We start from the raw sequence: 17,581 nt of genomic DNA on the forward strand, positions 1-17,581 counted from the left end.
GGATGGGAATCAAGACATCAATTAGAGCCAATAAAGAGCGTCACTTAACAATATCTACGCAAGTGCGTTGTATCATCTTCCTGCCTACGCGCCAGGGCCTTCGCACCGTACCATCCTCGACTGCGCCAACTCCAGTCGACTTCCCATCCACCGATCACTCTGAATCTCCACCTCCGTGTCGACTTGTACACCCATACCAGCCACACCATTCATCCCCTTCCAACCACTCCCTACTCCCATCGCCGATGGCATCTCATCGGGTTCCTGAGTATCTTCCCCTCCCATGAACGGGTTTTCACTTCCCAGTATCTGCTTCTCGGAGGTGTGCATCGACTTCGCGCCTGGATTTATATCACATGCGAGTTCAACATCATCCGAGCCGAAATTGGTAAATGTGCGCACGCGGCTTTGGTGCTTGCTTCTGAACATGTTTCCATATCCTTGTGAGCCGTATCCAGGCAGTTTTGATTGCCTGGTGGCGTAAGACCCTGTGTGCTCACGAAGGAAACGTACGTGTTCGCGGAGAAGAGGCCAGATACCAGGGAGATTGGCGACGTAGACAGCAACGGAAGCTTCACGGGTGTACCACAGCATGTATGTCGTGGCATATACATCTGAGAGATTGTAGATCTTTGTCAGAATTGCTGCAACGATCTAACCAAGCGTGTTAGTGGGAGGAAAGTTGGGAGCAAGAAAAGGAAAGGGAGCTTACAACAAAAGTACCCATGCTAAACAGTATGCCCAGCACAACCTTCTGTTTCAGAGGGAGGGAAAGCGACATGATCATCGGTATCGGCACAGCGATGATAAGGACATCGCTGCTTAAATTGAAAGTTGCCTGTACGATCGCGAAGTGCTCCAGTGTCGTGCATTGCGGGTTTGGGGGCGGCACTGCCCAATATCCTACGAACGGACGGCATGCACTGAAAAAGGCAATCTCGACGCCGAACCAGCCAACAACGATCCATAATGCAGTCGCTTTGATCCACTTCATGTTTGTTGTTCCGGTCAACATGCGAGCAAACATGAACAGCATGCAGGCTTTCAAAGACCAAATGACGTTCAGCATGCACTAATGGATGTTAGCTGTGCGTTGTTATGTATTCGCACGTTCCAAGCTCTGTCAACGTACTTGCTCGGAAACAACCACGATCTTGGACCCTTTGATTCGCTCGTCGATCTCTTCCCGTGTGAATGTGGAGAACTGCTCTGGCGGGAAGAGATTACTTCCACCTCCTGTCGCGATGATGTTTAGGCATACTATCAGCCCGGTGTAAAAAAGTGGTACAGCCGTTACCATGATCCAGTCATCTGCTGCAAAGCCGCTCAGGCCTCGGACTCGACGCCATCGTGCAAATCTATGACTAAGAATGAGTATCACTATATCCTCACACTAGGTGTTACTAACGTGCGAAGGACGATGACAACCATGCCGATCCCATATAACGTCCATGACTGCGAAGCTAACTGTTCTGGAAAATCAGACATGTTGGAGATTTGCGATGGTGGATCGTTGTGTCGAAATATATATTGTTCTGGTTTGCAAGTAAGTCGTTCACAGGGTGCCGTCCATGCGACTTGCGATTCAAGGAATGCTTGCTGTCAATGGTTGTACTCTCTTCTCGTGTGATGCTTCGTGCATCGTATCTCTTCGTACTTCTATTTGGGCATAACTTGTTAAAAGGTAAGCATCTTCAATGGGATAGTAGATAAGAAGTCAAAGGTTGTAGGCCGCGATTACTCGATAACCCAGCCAAGGCAGATATGATGTCGTTGTACCTACCCACGCACCCGGAAGTCAGGCCATGTTCAGCATTTAGTCCCACGGATGGGGAAATTACCCTGATGCTGTTTCTACATGAACATTTCCGCGCAACAATAATCCCTACTTCAGATCCTTCAAGGGTCTGTGCCGTGAAGGACCCTGTCGTGGTTATCAACATCACGGTCGACCTACGTAGTTAGTATAACGTGCCAGGCGATTGACGTCTGGCAAGAATATTAGAATGCGCCTGCAATTGGTGAGACGTTTGATAGGAGAAGACGCTTGTACTCAAACGAAGCGCGGGATGCAACGAAGGGCCAGGGTGGTGGGAACGTGTGCAAGCACGTGCTGTCTGAGACGGGCGCCTCCAGCCGCACGGCAGATATCTTACAATTATATAGCGGAGATGAATCATAGTCCGATATATCCGTACCTCAATCGCCTGAGAGGTCGATGTATAAGCGATGCTTACATCTAGTGCTGTTCGTCTAAATCAGCCTCTAGAATCACGCGAGCGACGCGGGCTGCATACGGGCGCAGTGAGGCTTCGGCATTAAGATACAAACCTTGCTGCCACATAAGCGCGTGAGTGCGGCAATTTCTCACGCAAAGGCGTTGTCTGGGGGAGGCGAGGTGTGACAGAAGTAGTTGTCAAAGATAACAAAAAAAAGCAACTTCGACCCATTTGAGTCGAGCCGAAACGCGGATGTCATTCGCTAAGTAGACCCTGGCACTGTCAACTCCATCATTTCATAGGCTGTTCGAAATCGGCCGAGACTTGATTACAATGGATCTATCTAAAAAGAAACGTTTGTACATTCTGAAGATAAGAAAATATGCAGGTCCAACCCGCATTTCTCCATTAGATCAATAACGGAGAAACCGGAACAGCTCCATAGGAGATCTACGTCCAGGTACCAAGCCACAAAATGCGGGCAAGGGTCGACCATGTGTACTAGAAACAACGCCGGGAAAACGGTGAATGTACACGCTAAGGGCTCGGAAAGCTACATGCATGAGAAAGGTGGGATCCACGACGGAAACACTCATCTAAAGTGCCCAACTGCCTTTCCTGACCGCAGTCCCACGCCCACCAACCATAAACTCGTCTTCAGCCATGTTGGGATGTTGCCTCGCCCACTCTTGGATGTAAATGCGTAAGGCGCGCCAGCGCATGCATGTCTCCTCGGTAATCTCGGTGTCCTTCAGGTTACCGTCTTTGCCAAGACGAATGTAACCGCGGGATGATGCAAGGTGGTCGTCTTGTCTTAGCTCGGAAATGGGAATATGTGATATCTTTGAAAGTTCCTCATCGAATGGACGGGCCATTGACGGGTATCCAAGAGATAAATAGTTGTACACTTGAGTGACAAAGTTGTCACCGAATTCTTCTTCGATGGACTGCTCAACAGCGAGCTTCTCATCGATACCTGAGAAGCCTGTGTTCTCAAAAGTGATGCCAGAGCTAGATGCAGGAGGCGTAGGTGGCAACAGGCTCGTAGAGGGCGTTGGGCAGGGTGACATTGGATTTGGCTTCTCGTTGTGGGGTGTGAGCAGGCCCGTCGGCCCGCGTGGGGACTTGTCTCCACCGTTGACGCAAAACCCACCCCACAAGCCATGGGTGCTCGAAGCTCGGCTGTTGGCGTTAGACCACAGTGAAGGTGTTGTGCTTGTTTGTCTGCCGTTGCCTTTCCCACACCATAAACTTTCCCCCTTTTCAGACGCAGCCTTAGACTGTTCGGAGAGATAGCACATAGCTGTCCTAACTGCATCACACCCTTGAGTGGGGTCAAAGCGAGATGGTTCCGGCGATTCGCATCGCGGAAATTTGATATCCTGTCCGAGCATTGGAGGTCGAGCTTCTCTACGTTGACGCTCTAATTCAGGATCTTTCCGTTCATTCGCAAACTTCTTGGCTGTGGCAGCATCGAGAAAGCCGGCTGGGTTTCCGAACGGACTGAAGGCAGGCTTGACATATTCTTTCGGCTTCTGCTTCTCTTTGTCGGCTATTTGCTTCTCTCGATACTCACGCATAGCCACTAGATCCCAATTGACCTGCGTGAAAGACGACTCTCGCTGCTGTTGCTGCTTGGCCTCGGTGACCGATGGCTCTGAGCCTTCGGTATCATGATCCACATAATGAGCCACGGGCTCGTGGAAATCGCTATTTGGAAATGCAGCTAACGCCTGTTCTCGAAGCTGCTTTTCAGCAGCCTTAGCAGCCAACTCAAGGAGGTAGCCGGCAGAACTATCGTCGACACTCTCTCGTCGTCGAGTAGCTTCTTTATACATGAATGAATGATCCGAAGTGTAGGGTAGTGACTCGGTGGGTGATGGCGGGACAGACGCTTCGGATTCTGAAGACTCAATCGGGTCTAAGTCTGGAACACGGAACGAGTGTTGTGAGCAGCTAAAGTACGACCGGCGCCTACACGGTGAGGCGTTGCGTTGTATCTCCAAAAACAAAGGGTTCTGAGTAATATCAAAAGTCGGTGTGTTTGTTGGCGGTGTGGGAGGTATTCCCAATATCCTTGCTTTCCGGGCACTTATCGCTGAGTCCGGCGTTGCCTCAGTCTTGTCCGACGGTAGTAATGTGGGCATATCGTCTCCCGCTTTGCGATGCCTCTGGGCAGTCTCAATCAATTGCGGCCTGAATTTCTTCGTAGGCAGCTTTAGCGTACCCTTGAACGGAGCATTACAGTTTGCAACGGCTTCCATAGGATTGGCTTTGAACTTCCCTGTGGGTGATGTCTGTTCTTCCCAATCCTTGGCAAATTTCTGACGACTGCTTCGTGTTGTCGTCTCTATTGGCTCGGGAGCAAAGCGACGGTTGGATCTCTTGGTAGTCTCAACAGGCTCGGGCGTAAATTTACGGCTAGATTTGGAGCTCGATGTTGTTGTCTCTATTGGCTGTGGTGCGAATCTTCGTGGTTTCGGCCTCTCTGCCTGGTCTGCTTGAGCCTTGTCCTTGGAGGACGAGACAGTCGTCTCGATAGGCTCGACCTTGAACCGCCTGGGAGGAGCTGCTGACGCCATCTTAAGTATATCCAGCACTTGAAGGGTAATCCCTTATGCTATACTTGTATTGGTAATGCTATATGTCACTGACAATATGGTGTCGCCAATAGCAAGATTATTCGGTCGCCCGGGTACACTAGTGGCAGACACCTGGTATCTGGGGTGATGCGGAAGCGCACCAAAGCGGGGAATTTATTCGGAATATTTCGGAGGCATATAAAAGTGAACGGGCGTTTCTGGGCGTGCCAGCTGCTTCGCGGACGATGCTCGGTGCAGAATTAAGCACATGCAAGCCTCGTTGGCTGTATGTTCTGGGGGGAATCGGAGGGCTAGAGGATGCAACCAATACAGGCTTGCTTTGGAGGGAGGTCTGGTATGCGGTGGTTGATTTGTGGGTTCGTAGGGCTCAAGGATATTCGTGTAAACTTTGACAATGTCAGTCGCGTGCACATTTGCTTTTGTGGACGGTTGAAGCTTCAACCCACCGTAGCCCGTATCGCAGTTCCCACACAGCCAGGGGTTTGTCGAACTGCGGAAAGCGTCTGAAGTAGAGTTTGCCGGGAAACATGTGAAATGGCACGATGTCGAGGAAGATCTAGAGCTTGTGGTGCAGGATGACGTATGGTGTAGAGAGTCGCATGAACAGCCCGAGAGCTACAGCGGGGTTTGCGAGTTTGGGTAAAAGTAATGTACTGATAGCGGGCGCCGTCAGTTATATCCTGGGCGGCTCTGCTACGGCGTGGCTGAACGATCAATCGTGGGAGGAGCTCGTTGGGTGATCAATGTTGGTGTTTCATTGTTGAGAGTAGGATAGCGCTCCGACCAGCTCTCCAACCAGCCAAATCGAGGCAATTAAATTGTCTTATCAATGCGTGCACCGCTATTGACACCAAAGTTATCTACGGCACTTAAACTAAAGGGGCTATAGTGGAAAGTTCTAGGGCTCTATGGATGTCAAGTAGCTGCCCGATGACAAGCCACAGCATGTGCGGCGGTCAGTCGAGTCAGCTCAACAGTCAGCCCCCGACCGCATCTTGGGCACATTAATTCGTTAAGCAGTACGCGGCGCGAAGGTGGAGAGAAGCCGTGTGGGTCTACGATGAAGACTAGACAATTCCATGTCGACGAACACGAAGAATCAGCGACAAGCTACCTGGGGGATCGACAGATGGCATACGCTTCTCCACGACTCCACGCCCGCTTGTTGAAGAACGACTACAGCCTTCTGGCATGACAGAAGCTGATCAAGTCTTTGCATTGCAGCGAATGCAATGCGGCATTTAGGTGCTAATCAATGTTCTAATGATAGGGACCCTGGCCGCGCAAGTGTCTCCGTTCAGGAGCCATCAGAGGGTCTGCGCATCGTATACCCACGCTGGCGGCTGATGCCCGCGGGCAAGATTTCTCTTCCCATATGCGTCGCCATGATGGCATGTTTATAAATATTTAGCGACATAATTTCATCAATACGTGCAGCTGTGGGTCACTGGTGACATGCTTAGACAGCATACTCAGTTGGGATCTCGCGGTGACTGTGCAGTGTTGTCACAAGAAGAAAATTGATGGGGACCCGGTAGGTTCGGGCGTTCCCGGGTGACTTCCAAGGTTGACACATGGACGGTAACAACAACCACAAATGGACAGTCGTACCATTACCTGGGTTCTCCACTTCATGCGCGTCTCTGCTTCTCGCTCAGCCTACATTCATGTCGTTTTCTACCCGGCTTTGGATTGTACACCGGATCACAGCTATTCGAGCGTTTTCTCCTCCGTTTGAGAAAATCGACAGTTTCTTTGTATACATATTTATTAACAAAACCTAACCAAACGCCATAAGAAGCACCTAAGAGCTCAGACTGCTAACAAAATTCTCAAACACAATGTAAACCCCAACATCCAAATAGAGGGCACCGGCATAACAAACTCCATATCCTTAAACCAAAAGCCGTCCGATCAAGTCTTGCAAGGCCCCAAACTACGGTGGAGAAATATATCCATATGCAGGTGCATACCCATTCCATGACTGTTCCATCAAATACCAAAGAGGCGAGCGATCCGGGACGACCAGATGAGACGCCGGGTCCCCTCGGCAGTGCTCGTACTGAGGACTGAGACGTAGGGGCGTTTGTAAAAAATGGTATTCCAATGGCAACGGTGTTGCTATTGGCATGCTGGTAATCCAATAAAGAACCCCCGGATCAGGCGATCGGCTGCGAGCGCTTCCGCTGGCGGAGGGCACTGGGCTGTTATCCGCTGTGACACACGGTTCGACTATCAGACTTCCTGACATGGTGGTATGTCCTTCAGGCGGTTGTCCATAAACAACAGTGTCAACACAGTCCATCGGGTCTAGGTTTGAGGAATCTGTCGTGGCGTCGTCCGTATCTTGAGCCGTCCTGATATCTTCATCTTGTAGTCCAGTCATCGAACTTTGGTCCTCATCCGCATCAACCGCTGTCTCTCCATCGCTAACTCCACCACCGCCTTCGTCCTCGCTAGCCTTCTCACATCCTTCTCCACAATCATATCCGCAGTTTCTCCAATTAAACTGGGGCGGCCTGTCTGAAGATGGTCTATCTAGAGACGGTTGATTCAAAGGACTGTTCGGGTCATCGTGGTCGTACATTGTGGAAATAGGCAGAAGAAACAGAATGACAATAGCCGAAGGTTTGTTACAAGGAGACGACGACTTTTACAAAGGTGATGGTATACAGGCTAATTACACAGATCAAAATACCTCCAGGGCTCCGAACAAACAGACACTGGAGAGGGATCGAAAAGCAGGATCAGTACGAAAGCTACGCAGGCTTTATGTTCAAATCATACGACCGACGATCGGCATCCAGACACAAAGCGATTGAGCACACGGATACTCGTAGCCGCTTTCGCGAGAGACACGTTGCTTTACCTCAGGCCTGAGTTGGTCGACTACAGGGCTTCAAGATGCTATCACTGGACCTCTTCCCCGCTTCCTCTGCAGCCAATGTCACGCAAAAAGGGCAAATGTCTTTCGTTCATCTCTTACTGTATTCCGACACCGGCCAGCAACTTCAGTCTTACAAGTCGAGAGTACCCTTGAGTAACCACGCGACCGAAGGATAACACAGGATAAAGCTGAGATGACTGGTAATCCGAAAGTAGCCGGGATGTACTTTGTTCAGCCTGATGACGGCATTTGAAGTACAACGTCTCGAACGTATCGCGTGTGGATGTCCTAGAAAGGCTCACCGGAGGCCGCCTACATCATCTCCGTAAGTGGGGTAAAAGCCACCGGCGAACACCGTGTGCAATCACAAACCAAGGACATCGGTCTGCATCAGGCAACATTGGTCGCTTCATTTTAACATGTTGTGTAGTTGCATCGCTCTTTTTGACGGATATTTGAGGCCATGTCGTGTAGTAGTTCCGCTTCTAACCCACTCAGTCGGGAGATTTCGCTATTGGTGGATAGAGCTGAAATAACGATGCCTACGTGATGTGTTGCTTTGTATGTTCTCTTCTATTCTCTTTCTATTCCTGTCACAATATAATGCGCTGACGGAAATGCATGAAATTCCCCATGGATTTGACTCCAGATGCCGGGTTCCACATCTGACCATGATACCTCGTACATCTATATATTTCCTTCCTTTTCACTCTGCTTATTTGTTATGCCAAAGCAACGTCCGTAGCGAATCCCAGTCATCCGACTGTACATAACTGTCCACTTGTTAGCACAGCCCCATGTTACTTCAGCTTCCAAGGATACCCACATATAACTCATACTACTCCTCAGACTGCTTTGCACACTCTCAGGATGCCACCTGAAGATATACATGACCATCGCCCAACTCAGACTGGCAAAAACCGGCCAACCATTCTTCGCCATCTTTTTCCTCATCTCCCCGTTGCCAAATAGCTCCCACCCACCACTACCTCCCTTTACTCCTTGTCCACTAGCTCCGCCCCCAACATGTCGTGGTTGTACTGCTAGCTTTGCTAATGCTAAGCATACGCGTGCAGCTACGTAGATGACGATTTGCTGAGACACGGAGTTGTGGATTGTGCGACCGAAGACTGTGTAGCCGCCTAGTAGACCGGCGAGGAAGGAATCGTAGTGCCTTTCTTTGCCGGTCGGGGAAGTGTGTCGGAGGAAGAGCATGGTGGACTTGTAGACGAGGGCGAAGAGGCCAAGGTTACGGGCATGTTGGCGGGTCGCTTTGTAGACGAGTGAGCATTTTGATCGGATACTGTTTAGCGCTTTGTCAGTAAATGCTCTCCTAGGCTCTCAAAGCGTGCGCGAGGTTCGAAGTAGGAGGGAGTTCGACGTACCTTCCGGATCTGAAGAGAAAGATCATTCTAAACCACACGTCAGCTATCCATTTACCCTTAACATATAGTCTCGGGCCAACCTACACAAGCGCATGCGGAAACCGCACTTTACTTCCATATACGATGCCATTCCTTACACCTTTTACCAATGTGAGGATATCGTGGTACTTGGGATCTAACACAATCTTCTCTAGCGCAGCCTATTGAACCCGTCAGTCAGCCTTCCAAAGAATGCGCAATCTTGTCTCCTTCCAACATACTTCGAGGGCGTGTAACCTGTCCATGGTGTTTGTGTGTATGTGCTGAGTTGTGTGGTGTGGTTCTTGCTTGTGTTCGGCGAAGACGAGCCTCGGTCCGCGCGCGCGCGTTGCGATGACGTTTGTCGCTACCTTTTATAGTCGCGGAAGCCCTGGAAGAGAGAAGCGAAGGAGGAGCAAGAAGTATCAAAATACAATGCACGTATCATGAGGCTGACATTGGGAGGGTGAACGAGGTTTGTGGTCGGGTATAGTTAAGAGCAACTAGAGTCGCAGTCGCGGAATGGCTGCTGGCATTTGATCCTCGGCTCGCGTCACATTGCCGGTCGCTGCTGCTTCCCCACATTGGAGCAGCTTCGCGCTAAGGAGATAATGGAACAGGGATGTTTGCGCATTGACATGTGAAGGCAGAATGACAAGGGTGAGGTTCCCATGTTGGCTTTGCGTGTGTGCTGCTGCTCATGCGCGCTCTATAATCTAAGACTACTGTTCCCTTTCTATGCGCTCAAAGTAACAATATATGGTATCTCGACACTCTCGCCTGATGCTATACAAACGCCCTTCAAACACCGTGATATGCTGCTGCCATCAAGTCCCGCGTTATCGTCGCGAAACCGCGACGCTTTTCTACTCTGCCCGTCGGGTAGGCCATCGCTTCTTCAGCTCCTCATATACAGTAAAGATGAATGCAGAGCTGGGTATAGATCTTGCAACTGTGATGCCACATCCACGGTACATGCCTTTGATACCATGTTGCTGCCAAAGCGCTTTTCCTACAGCGCTAAATGTAGACTTTCCACCAGTCAACTGCTTGACATCCTCCGTCTGCATCCTCGACTTGATGGTATCGGCAGGGTAGAACATGAAGTTGTAGGCTCCACCTGCGACGGAACCAGAGGCCATGCGCTGCCAGACTGGAAGATCTTCCTCCTTAGCTGAAGTGCTAGAGCCCTTGAAGAGAATCTTCATGCCTTCATAACCACCGAACCATGCTGCGCCGCCTCCTGTCTCGCGTATCAAGGTTCCGAACTGTCCATGCCAGTAGCCGGTAAGGCCCTGATGACGATAAATGGAAGCAATGACACTGCGGATAGTTGGCGCGGCCACAACGTTGCCATGCGCTTCTAGAGGGACTTGCATCTTGCATTTGACAAGTTCAATTGGTGTAAGGAAAAGTGATGTGATGGCACCGGCAATCATTCCGCAAAAGATCATGCCAGAGTAGGGTAGGTCTCGGTCCGGGTGTCTCTTCAATTCTGGATAGAATCCTGAAGACTTGAGCGCATCGCCAGCCAGACGGTACTGCAAAGCGTGTCAGCATGATTTACTCCTTCGTATGCACGCTACTCACACTGAAGAACAGAGTGCTGGTCTCCACAGCAGCTCCTACCAAAGGTGCACTAATTCCTCTGTATATACCGGTGAAGCCATCCTGTTGTAGAGATTTCTTGAAGCAATCCAACGGCCCGGTGTAGCGGAGTGGTACCTGGTCGGGCTGTGACTGCAGCCGAACCTTGATGGTGTCGAAAGGGTACTCGATGTACTTTCCCACAATTCCAGCTGCTGATCCACATAGGACATCCTTCAAGGCTTCTTCTCCCTTGCCAATGGCTTGTGCCGCAGCAGGACTCTGGGCCTCTTCCATTATGACCGGGTTCGGCAGCCTGCCTCTTCCCCCCACCACCGACACCGAACTCTTTTGTGCTTCCATGAATCAGGGGTATATATGGCTCCTCAACGAGTATGTACAGGTGTGTTCAATATGTGTCTATGAAGCGGTGCGCATGTTTTGCGTGCGAAGAGTCGTGGGCGGTGAGAGGGCGCGTGGCTACTGTTATGAAGCGGAGCCCATGTCAATGATGAGGTACGACGACGACGTATATGGTATCGCGAGTGGAACGAAGGTCGGAAGTGTGTAACACGACGAAGAGAGTTACTAAGGAAGTAGGCAGCGGGCTGCGGGTCGTGTGCGACTTTGGGTGAATGCAATAACAGCCCAACGTGCAAATCAGGCTCTAGCTCAAGAAAATTCTGCAGTCAGTCGAAAGCACACAGCGCCTACTGATTCAGATCATCTGCGTGCCGTATAATCTATGGATGTGAGGGACTAAACCGCGCATTATGCGCCCAAAATCCACACTTTGCTCCAAGGCTATCAGATGATCTGATAACTTTGCATGTTATCAGATCGATCTTGCATCGCGGCCGTGTAAGCCGTCCTAAACCGCTTTGGGCGCATGCGAGACCCTTTGAGCGCTATCGATAACTTTTCTTACCTCAAAACTTCCGAGCCACTGGTCGCGCAACACCGCAAACATGTCCGAGTCTGTAACAATCGAGGCGCCTCCCGCGACGGAAAATGCTCCTGTCAAGGGCATGAAGAAGAACGGTATGCGACAGCTGTGTGTAGAGATTGCACGATGACATTCTCACTTTCTCCAGGCAAGCAGTGGCACGACAACAAGGGCCCGTTCCGACCAAAGGCGGGCCAAACCTCATGGGAGAAGCGTAGCGAGGAGAGGAAGGCGCTCGCTGCTGTCAAGGCGAAGGAGAAGGAGCTGAAGGAAGAGAAGGAGTCTGAGCGACAGGTAGGAAGCCATGACTTTGGCTAAGAACAGACGACAGCTGACTGTTCAATAGCGACGAGTCGAGGCTATCAAGACCAAGCGCGCCGCGAAAGAAGAACGAGAGCGATTCGCCAAGATGGAAGAGAAGATGCACAAGAAGCGCGTCGAGCGCCTGAAGAGGAGAGAGAAGCGCAACAAGATGCTGAAGTCGTGAGCTCGGTAGTGGCAAGACTACAGCCAAAGTGGAAGACACGATGAAGGAAATGCCGTTGCAGAGAGCTTTCAGAGAGCTTTCAGAGAGCTTGCCATACAGGCGTAGAGGCAAGGGCGACGCAGTATCCGTATACCGCCAAAAAAGGCAGGAGCGACTGGGACCAGTGCAGTCCGTGAACAGGGCGAGATAATGTTGAACGCCCCGGAGATGTAGATGCAAGCAACGATACCCTACGCAAACTTCTGACAGTGGAAGAAGGAGCAAAAAGCAATCATTACACAACCCTCCTCATGGTTCAGGATCCTACATTACTATTTTGTACTGAGCACACTATGCTCACAGACGTGTGACTACTTGCACAAGCAATTTACGGCTGAGTATGTGCTGAATTTGCAATTACAACCATTGTTTGGGCATGATTCGTGTCTCCGCCATTACAGACCCCTGTCATGACACACGAAAGCTTGGAACTCGTCGATCTTGAGACCCAGCACCCGTCACTACCTCACCGCGCCGACCAAACCACCCAAAATGATACTTAGGCATGGAGGGGCTTCATTTCCATTCCGGTATGGCTGATCCCAGATCGTTGCGCCCAAATCTCTACAGCTCCCGATCGGCGACACGTGTGACGTCTGACCCCGAAAAGAAGTCGCATTCGCATCTACACAAGCACAAGTCTTCGCGACACCATCACGACCGTCACGATGGCCATCACCGCCATAGCTCCAGCAAACGCCATGCTGCAAAGGAAGTCATGCAGTCGGCCATTCAGATACAGCCGCCTACTAGCTTTGGAGACTTGCTGAGGCAGGCACGAGGGAGTAGAGACACCAGTCCTAGTCACAGTCGCAGAGAGAGCGTCTCCCCAGGACAGGCCGATGGCAGCGTGAATGGAAAGGAGGAAACCAACCCAGCCATTATCATTCCGCCGCGGAGACCACTCCGGCAGGCAGATGTGGAGCTAGAGGCAAAGAGGGTCGAGGCTAGAGAACGGTACGTCTGCGTCATCTACTATGCAACACATAGCACTTCCTACAACATGACTTCTCTAACATGGCACGTAGAGACCTCCGCGCTGCCCTTCAATCCCTTTCCGACCAGTCTTTCAAGACCTCGCGCCGCCTGGACGATACATACTATTCCATCCTCGAGAAGGTGTCTGTACTGCGTCAGACTATCGGAACGCTGCAAGAGCTATCTGGCTTGACTAAAGAGCTCCATGGAAATTTTGAGTCGGACACCACAGAGCTAGTAGAAGACGTGACTGGTCAAGTGGAAGCTTTCGATGGCTTCAAGGCACAACAAGAGCAGGTCAGCGGGCTAGAAGAGCGAATCAAAGCGGGGAAAGAAAAAGCAGACGCCTTGACAGCAAGACTCGAACGAGCGAAAGAGCGCGTTGATGCGAGGGCCAAGTCTGAAGCACAGTGGCAGGCGAGGAATACCCGTATGGCTGTCTCCACACATTCATTCTGATTCTATTCAAACTGACATGAAGTAGATCGCGTGCGCATGTTCTGGGGTATAGCCAGCCTCATAGCTGCAGTCATACTAGCTCTCGTTCTCGTCCGCCCGTCTCAGCCAACCAACAATGTACAGGAACCGCAGAACACTCTCGATCCCGCGACCAGAGACGCCATCCTCAATGCGGACATACCAGACATAGCAAAAGAGGCGATCATAGGGCCGTCAATCAGTACCGCAAGCCAAATCCTGGAGACCGTCGACGCGCAGCTCGTACTGGAAGACGATGAACGATTGCGTGGATTTGACGAGCTGTAACGCTTTCTATTATGTTTTCTCTTAATTCCTTTTCAAGTCGCACGATACCCCCTGCAATAGTTTGGCTTTAATGCCCTGAACGGTCGAGTTTATACATGATTGGGAGACCCACCATTAGGCGTCAAGAGGCAGGGCGCCTGATCACAACCAAGTAGGATCTATACCACACCTCAGCCGCTTTTGGCCCCAGGTTAGTTTAAGTCTCCCACTTAGCGGCCTCGTCGCATATAAATAATATTCAGTCCTGTCCACTTGTCTAAGAGTTCGAAATACAAGGCTACCGCAACTCTTTCAAACTTTGTAGCATGGCTTCATCTCGCTCTGTCTCAATACAGTCACTAGGGCACGGCCAAAAGTACGATCCGCTCACGGGCAGTCTTAGACAGAAGCACTTACATGGCATTTCGGACCAGGATCAGGACGCTTACACAGAAAGACTGCTCAACAACCGCCTCGCATGGAGCTCAGAAAGACCGGAATCCATAGCTATGAAGGAACAAACTAGCGTCGAACAGCACTACAATCCGCCTAAGCGTTCCGAAAGTTTTCACTTAGAAGATTGGCAACGGGAGTTTGTAGCTGCAGTTTTCAGTCTCATGTGCGTCGTTGTTATAATAATCATACTCAAGGTTTACCAGGAGAGGTCCCTGTCCAGTTGGCATTTCGTTCACAACATTACGCTGAATACTGTTGTCGCCCTTCTTTCAACCATATCAAGGACAGCGTTGGAAGTCATCATGGGCATTGCATTCCTTGTGGCTACGCGCGTGCACACATGGAGGAGGGGCGTAGTATTTTGGAAGAGCTCAGCTATCGTGCCACTATTGACACATATGGAGGGGTGGCGCACTGAAGAAAGTAGGATGGGCAGCGCATGAGAGGTAGAGAGGAGAGCCAGACAAATGAGGGGGTTGCTGGAGAAGGACGATGACGGTGGTCAGAGGTTCAAGCGCATAGATGTGTGAGCTATCCTAGGAGCCATAACATGTACGATCATGACAACACGACGCCGACGCCTACGAATCCTCCTAACTCCACGCCCGATGATGCACTGCGCGTTACGACTCCCGCGATAACCGCTAGAATCGTTGCAGCGATGAAGGATAGCGCCAGTGGCCAGGCCAAGTACGTCTTGTCGATGACATGACTGATGCATAAAGCTTTCCTCTTCGCCGCTGCCCCAGTATTCTCCACGTCCAACGATTCCGTTTCGTGGAACATCCTCCTACTCCCACGTAGTAGCTCGGGCTGCATTAAGGCAGCTGACAGGGCGTGCGATGTCTCAGCGCTTTCGAAGTGTGCTTCCTGACGCAAGACGCGTCCTTGACCTGTGGACTGGACTTGGTCCGAGGACAATGGCATGCCAACTCAGGTCCAGTCATGGACTTACGATAATCATCTTGCCTGTTTGGATCATGAGTCTCAGGCAGTATAGCCAGCGTAAGACTACACGCCCCATCATGCTAAAGCATTGCTCGTAACCCTTTCGAGGCTGCACATTTGCTGCTCCATATTTAATGCTTTGGCTTGCTTATCGATATAGTGGTGCCGATGCTTGTGCAGAGTTCGAGCCCTTGGTTGATCACAACAGGATACATGTCTTGCTCGACTGGGCTGGCACTGGGAGGAATTCTTATTAACATGTTGGTATCTGGTTGTATTGCCTCCTCGTTGTTAGCGTGCACTCCATTGTATACAATGAACCGCTCGACATACTGTCCGTTGCCGACTTCTACATTACAAGATCCACCACCCAACCTCTTCCTAGTCCATGCATAGCTGTATTCACAAGAAGCGACTCACACCCCACTGTCTCTTTCTCCAGCTTGATCATCGCACTATTATCCTGCACCCTATTCATCGATGAATTTCCGGACTGACCTTGTTAGTGTAAATGAGTTTCGAAAGAGCATGTAATTCAGAGAACTTGGATTGGTAACATAGCTTCCAATCATGCCTTGAATATGATAATGCAGCATAGTCTAGTGGAAAACATTACACAATGAGACAGACTAACCAATTTGTTTTGGGAACTCAAGCACATATACTGGCTAATAGGGGATGAGCTAGCGCAGCACCGAGGAGCTCACCAAGGAATCGAAAATGTACCATCGTATGAACACTAGTGAATCCCCAATCAGATCTACTAGGTCTGAACTTCCTCCTGGGCCCCATATCAAACACATTGAGAAACGGAGGTCAGTCAAACAACAGGCACGCAATAGAAGAACTGATGCATGTACTGATATCATGCAAGATGTCGAAACTAAAGAGAGACGCATCAATATACCAGGGCGCAATTTAGTAACACCAAAGAATGATGCCGCGCAGTTACAGTAACATTGCGACAAGAATATTGTGGATTCCAAGAAGATTTGCTGTGCAGGGCTTCTCGAACACATGTGAAGAGTTGGTCATCCTATTTCATCCTTCGCGTCTTACGTATCCTTCAAAAGGTCGTCTGACAGTTATTATTTGCCTCGGTTTGATTGACTGTTCATCTTTGATAGCGTTCAGCTATATAATACTCGAGCGTGTATCCTGCCATGTAGGCAGTTATACGCCATATAACGTAGCTATATCCTCACCTACTGCAAATAACATCTTTCCCTTGATAGCGCTCCCATTTATAAGAAGCTCGTGTGCTGGCACTGCGTCGCTCAGCCTTAGAAGTTTCGCAACAATCGGATCCAATTTCCCCTCTCTCACCTTCTCTACTACCGCATAGAACTCTGCCACTTCCTTCTTCTTCGGGAACTCTATGTCAAGTGCCCAGAAGCATACTCGCGGTGGCTGTAGTAGTGCTTCAAACAATTTGTCGGTGCCTCCCAGCATTTTACTCCCATCAGCAGCAATATTCCCCATAACCCCAAAGATGACCACTTTGCCAACGTCTTGCTTGGTAGCTGCGAGGAAGTCGTGGACAGTTTTCTCGCTACAAACACCGTCATATGCAACATCTACCCCTTTCCCGTCTGTCAGCGCGTGAACCTGCTCGACAAGATTCGGAGCACTTCGATCAAGCGGCTCCACACCCAATGAGCGCACATATTCGAACTTGCTAGGCGAACATGTTCCAATCATCCTGATTCCCATATCGAAGGCCTTGACCAGCTGCGCAACAGCCGTTCCCAGTCCTCCACTTGCACTTCCGATCAAGATGCTCGTGCCGGGCGGTAAATCCACACCGCTGTGCTTCAACATACCCCACGCTGTCATGTAGTTCAGCGGCAGTGCGCATATCTTCAGCGGATCATCGTCCTTCTCCAACTTCATGACTTCTTCATACGGTAGCACGATATGTGTCGCATGCGCGCCGAAGATGCTCAATGCCGCTACTCTGTCTCCGACCCTTAATCCTTTCTCGTTTGGTACAGAGTCACCTAGCGCTATTATCTCGCCTACGAGGTCATAGCCAGGTGTGAAGCCGGGGTCTTTCGCCAAAGGATGAGGGTAGCCGCCACAACGTTGGATATTATCGACTCCCGCGATACCAGCCACAAGGATGCGGATGAGAATTCTGCCAGCAGACAGCGAGGCCAGGGGATCAAAAGCTTCCCATTCTAGTACAGATGGCTTGCCGAATTCTGTGACTACCCAACGCCCTGGCGAAGTTGGTGTAGACGAAGTGTTGGGTGTTGAAAGGGAAGGAGACATGATTGAGATT

The 17,581-nt window shown here is 50.5% G+C and overlaps 7 protein-coding genes across 7 annotated transcripts; 2 read left to right on the top strand and 5 right to left on the bottom strand.

Annotated features, from left to right (window-relative positions):
- Positions 1-84: 84 nt before the first annotated feature.
- ALTATR162_LOCUS7240 (uncharacterized protein) lies at positions 85-1,488 on the bottom strand (the record flags this gene model as incomplete). The annotated part of the gene is made up of 4 exons (XM_043314868.1): positions 85-654; positions 713-1,072; positions 1,133-1,358; positions 1,409-1,488. 4 exons carry the CDS (start codon positions 1,486-1,488, stop codon positions 85-87), a joined length of 1,236 nt encoding a protein of 411 aa, XP_043170803.1.
- A 1,327-nt stretch (positions 1,489-2,815) lies between these two features.
- On the bottom strand, positions 2,816-4,801 carry ALTATR162_LOCUS7241 (uncharacterized protein; the record flags this gene model as incomplete). Its single annotated transcript, XM_043314869.1, has 1 exon — positions 2,816-4,801. The coding sequence occupies one exon, from the start codon at positions 4,799-4,801 to the stop codon at positions 2,816-2,818; it is 1,986 nt and encodes a 661-aa protein (XP_043170804.1).
- Positions 4,802-8,424: 3,623 nt separating this feature from the next.
- ALTATR162_LOCUS7242 (uncharacterized protein) lies at positions 8,425-9,378 on the bottom strand (the record flags this gene model as incomplete). Its single annotated transcript, XM_043314870.1, has 5 exons — positions 8,425-8,482; positions 8,536-9,042; positions 9,095-9,121; positions 9,179-9,294; positions 9,355-9,378. 5 exons carry the CDS (start codon positions 9,376-9,378, stop codon positions 8,425-8,427), a joined length of 732 nt encoding a protein of 243 aa, XP_043170805.1.
- A 600-nt stretch (positions 9,379-9,978) lies between these two features.
- On the bottom strand, positions 9,979-10,996 carry ALTATR162_LOCUS7243 (uncharacterized protein; the record flags this gene model as incomplete). The annotated part of the gene is made up of 2 exons (XM_043314871.1): positions 9,979-10,653; positions 10,703-10,996. 2 exons carry the CDS (start codon positions 10,994-10,996, stop codon positions 9,979-9,981), a joined length of 969 nt encoding a protein of 322 aa, XP_043170806.1.
- Positions 10,997-11,667: 671 nt separating this feature from the next.
- Positions 11,668-12,132, top strand: ALTATR162_LOCUS7244 (uncharacterized protein; the record flags this gene model as incomplete). The annotated part of the gene is made up of 3 exons (XM_043314872.1): positions 11,668-11,740; positions 11,794-11,939; positions 11,992-12,132. The coding sequence occupies 3 exons, from the start codon at positions 11,668-11,670 to the stop codon at positions 12,130-12,132; spliced, it is 360 nt and encodes a 119-aa protein (XP_043170807.1).
- Positions 12,133-12,676: 544 nt separating this feature from the next.
- ALTATR162_LOCUS7245 (uncharacterized protein) lies at positions 12,677-13,914 on the top strand (the record flags this gene model as incomplete). Its single annotated transcript, XM_043314873.1, has 3 exons — positions 12,677-13,128; positions 13,200-13,579; positions 13,634-13,914. The coding sequence occupies 3 exons, from the start codon at positions 12,677-12,679 to the stop codon at positions 13,912-13,914; spliced, it is 1,113 nt and encodes a 370-aa protein (XP_043170808.1).
- Positions 13,915-16,470: 2,556 nt separating this feature from the next.
- ALTATR162_LOCUS7246 (uncharacterized protein) lies at positions 16,471-17,571 on the bottom strand (the record flags this gene model as incomplete). Its single annotated transcript, XM_043314874.1, has 1 exon — positions 16,471-17,571. One exon carries the CDS (start codon positions 17,569-17,571, stop codon positions 16,471-16,473), a length of 1,101 nt encoding a protein of 366 aa, XP_043170809.1.
- Between the last annotated feature and the right edge of the window lie 10 nt (positions 17,572-17,581).

Source organism: Alternaria atra (genome assembly GCF_907166805.1).
Source record: "Alternaria atra isolate CS162 genome assembly, contig: 28, whole genome shotgun sequence".
Classification (NCBI taxonomy): domain Eukaryota; kingdom Fungi; phylum Ascomycota; class Dothideomycetes; order Pleosporales; family Pleosporaceae; genus Alternaria; species Alternaria atra.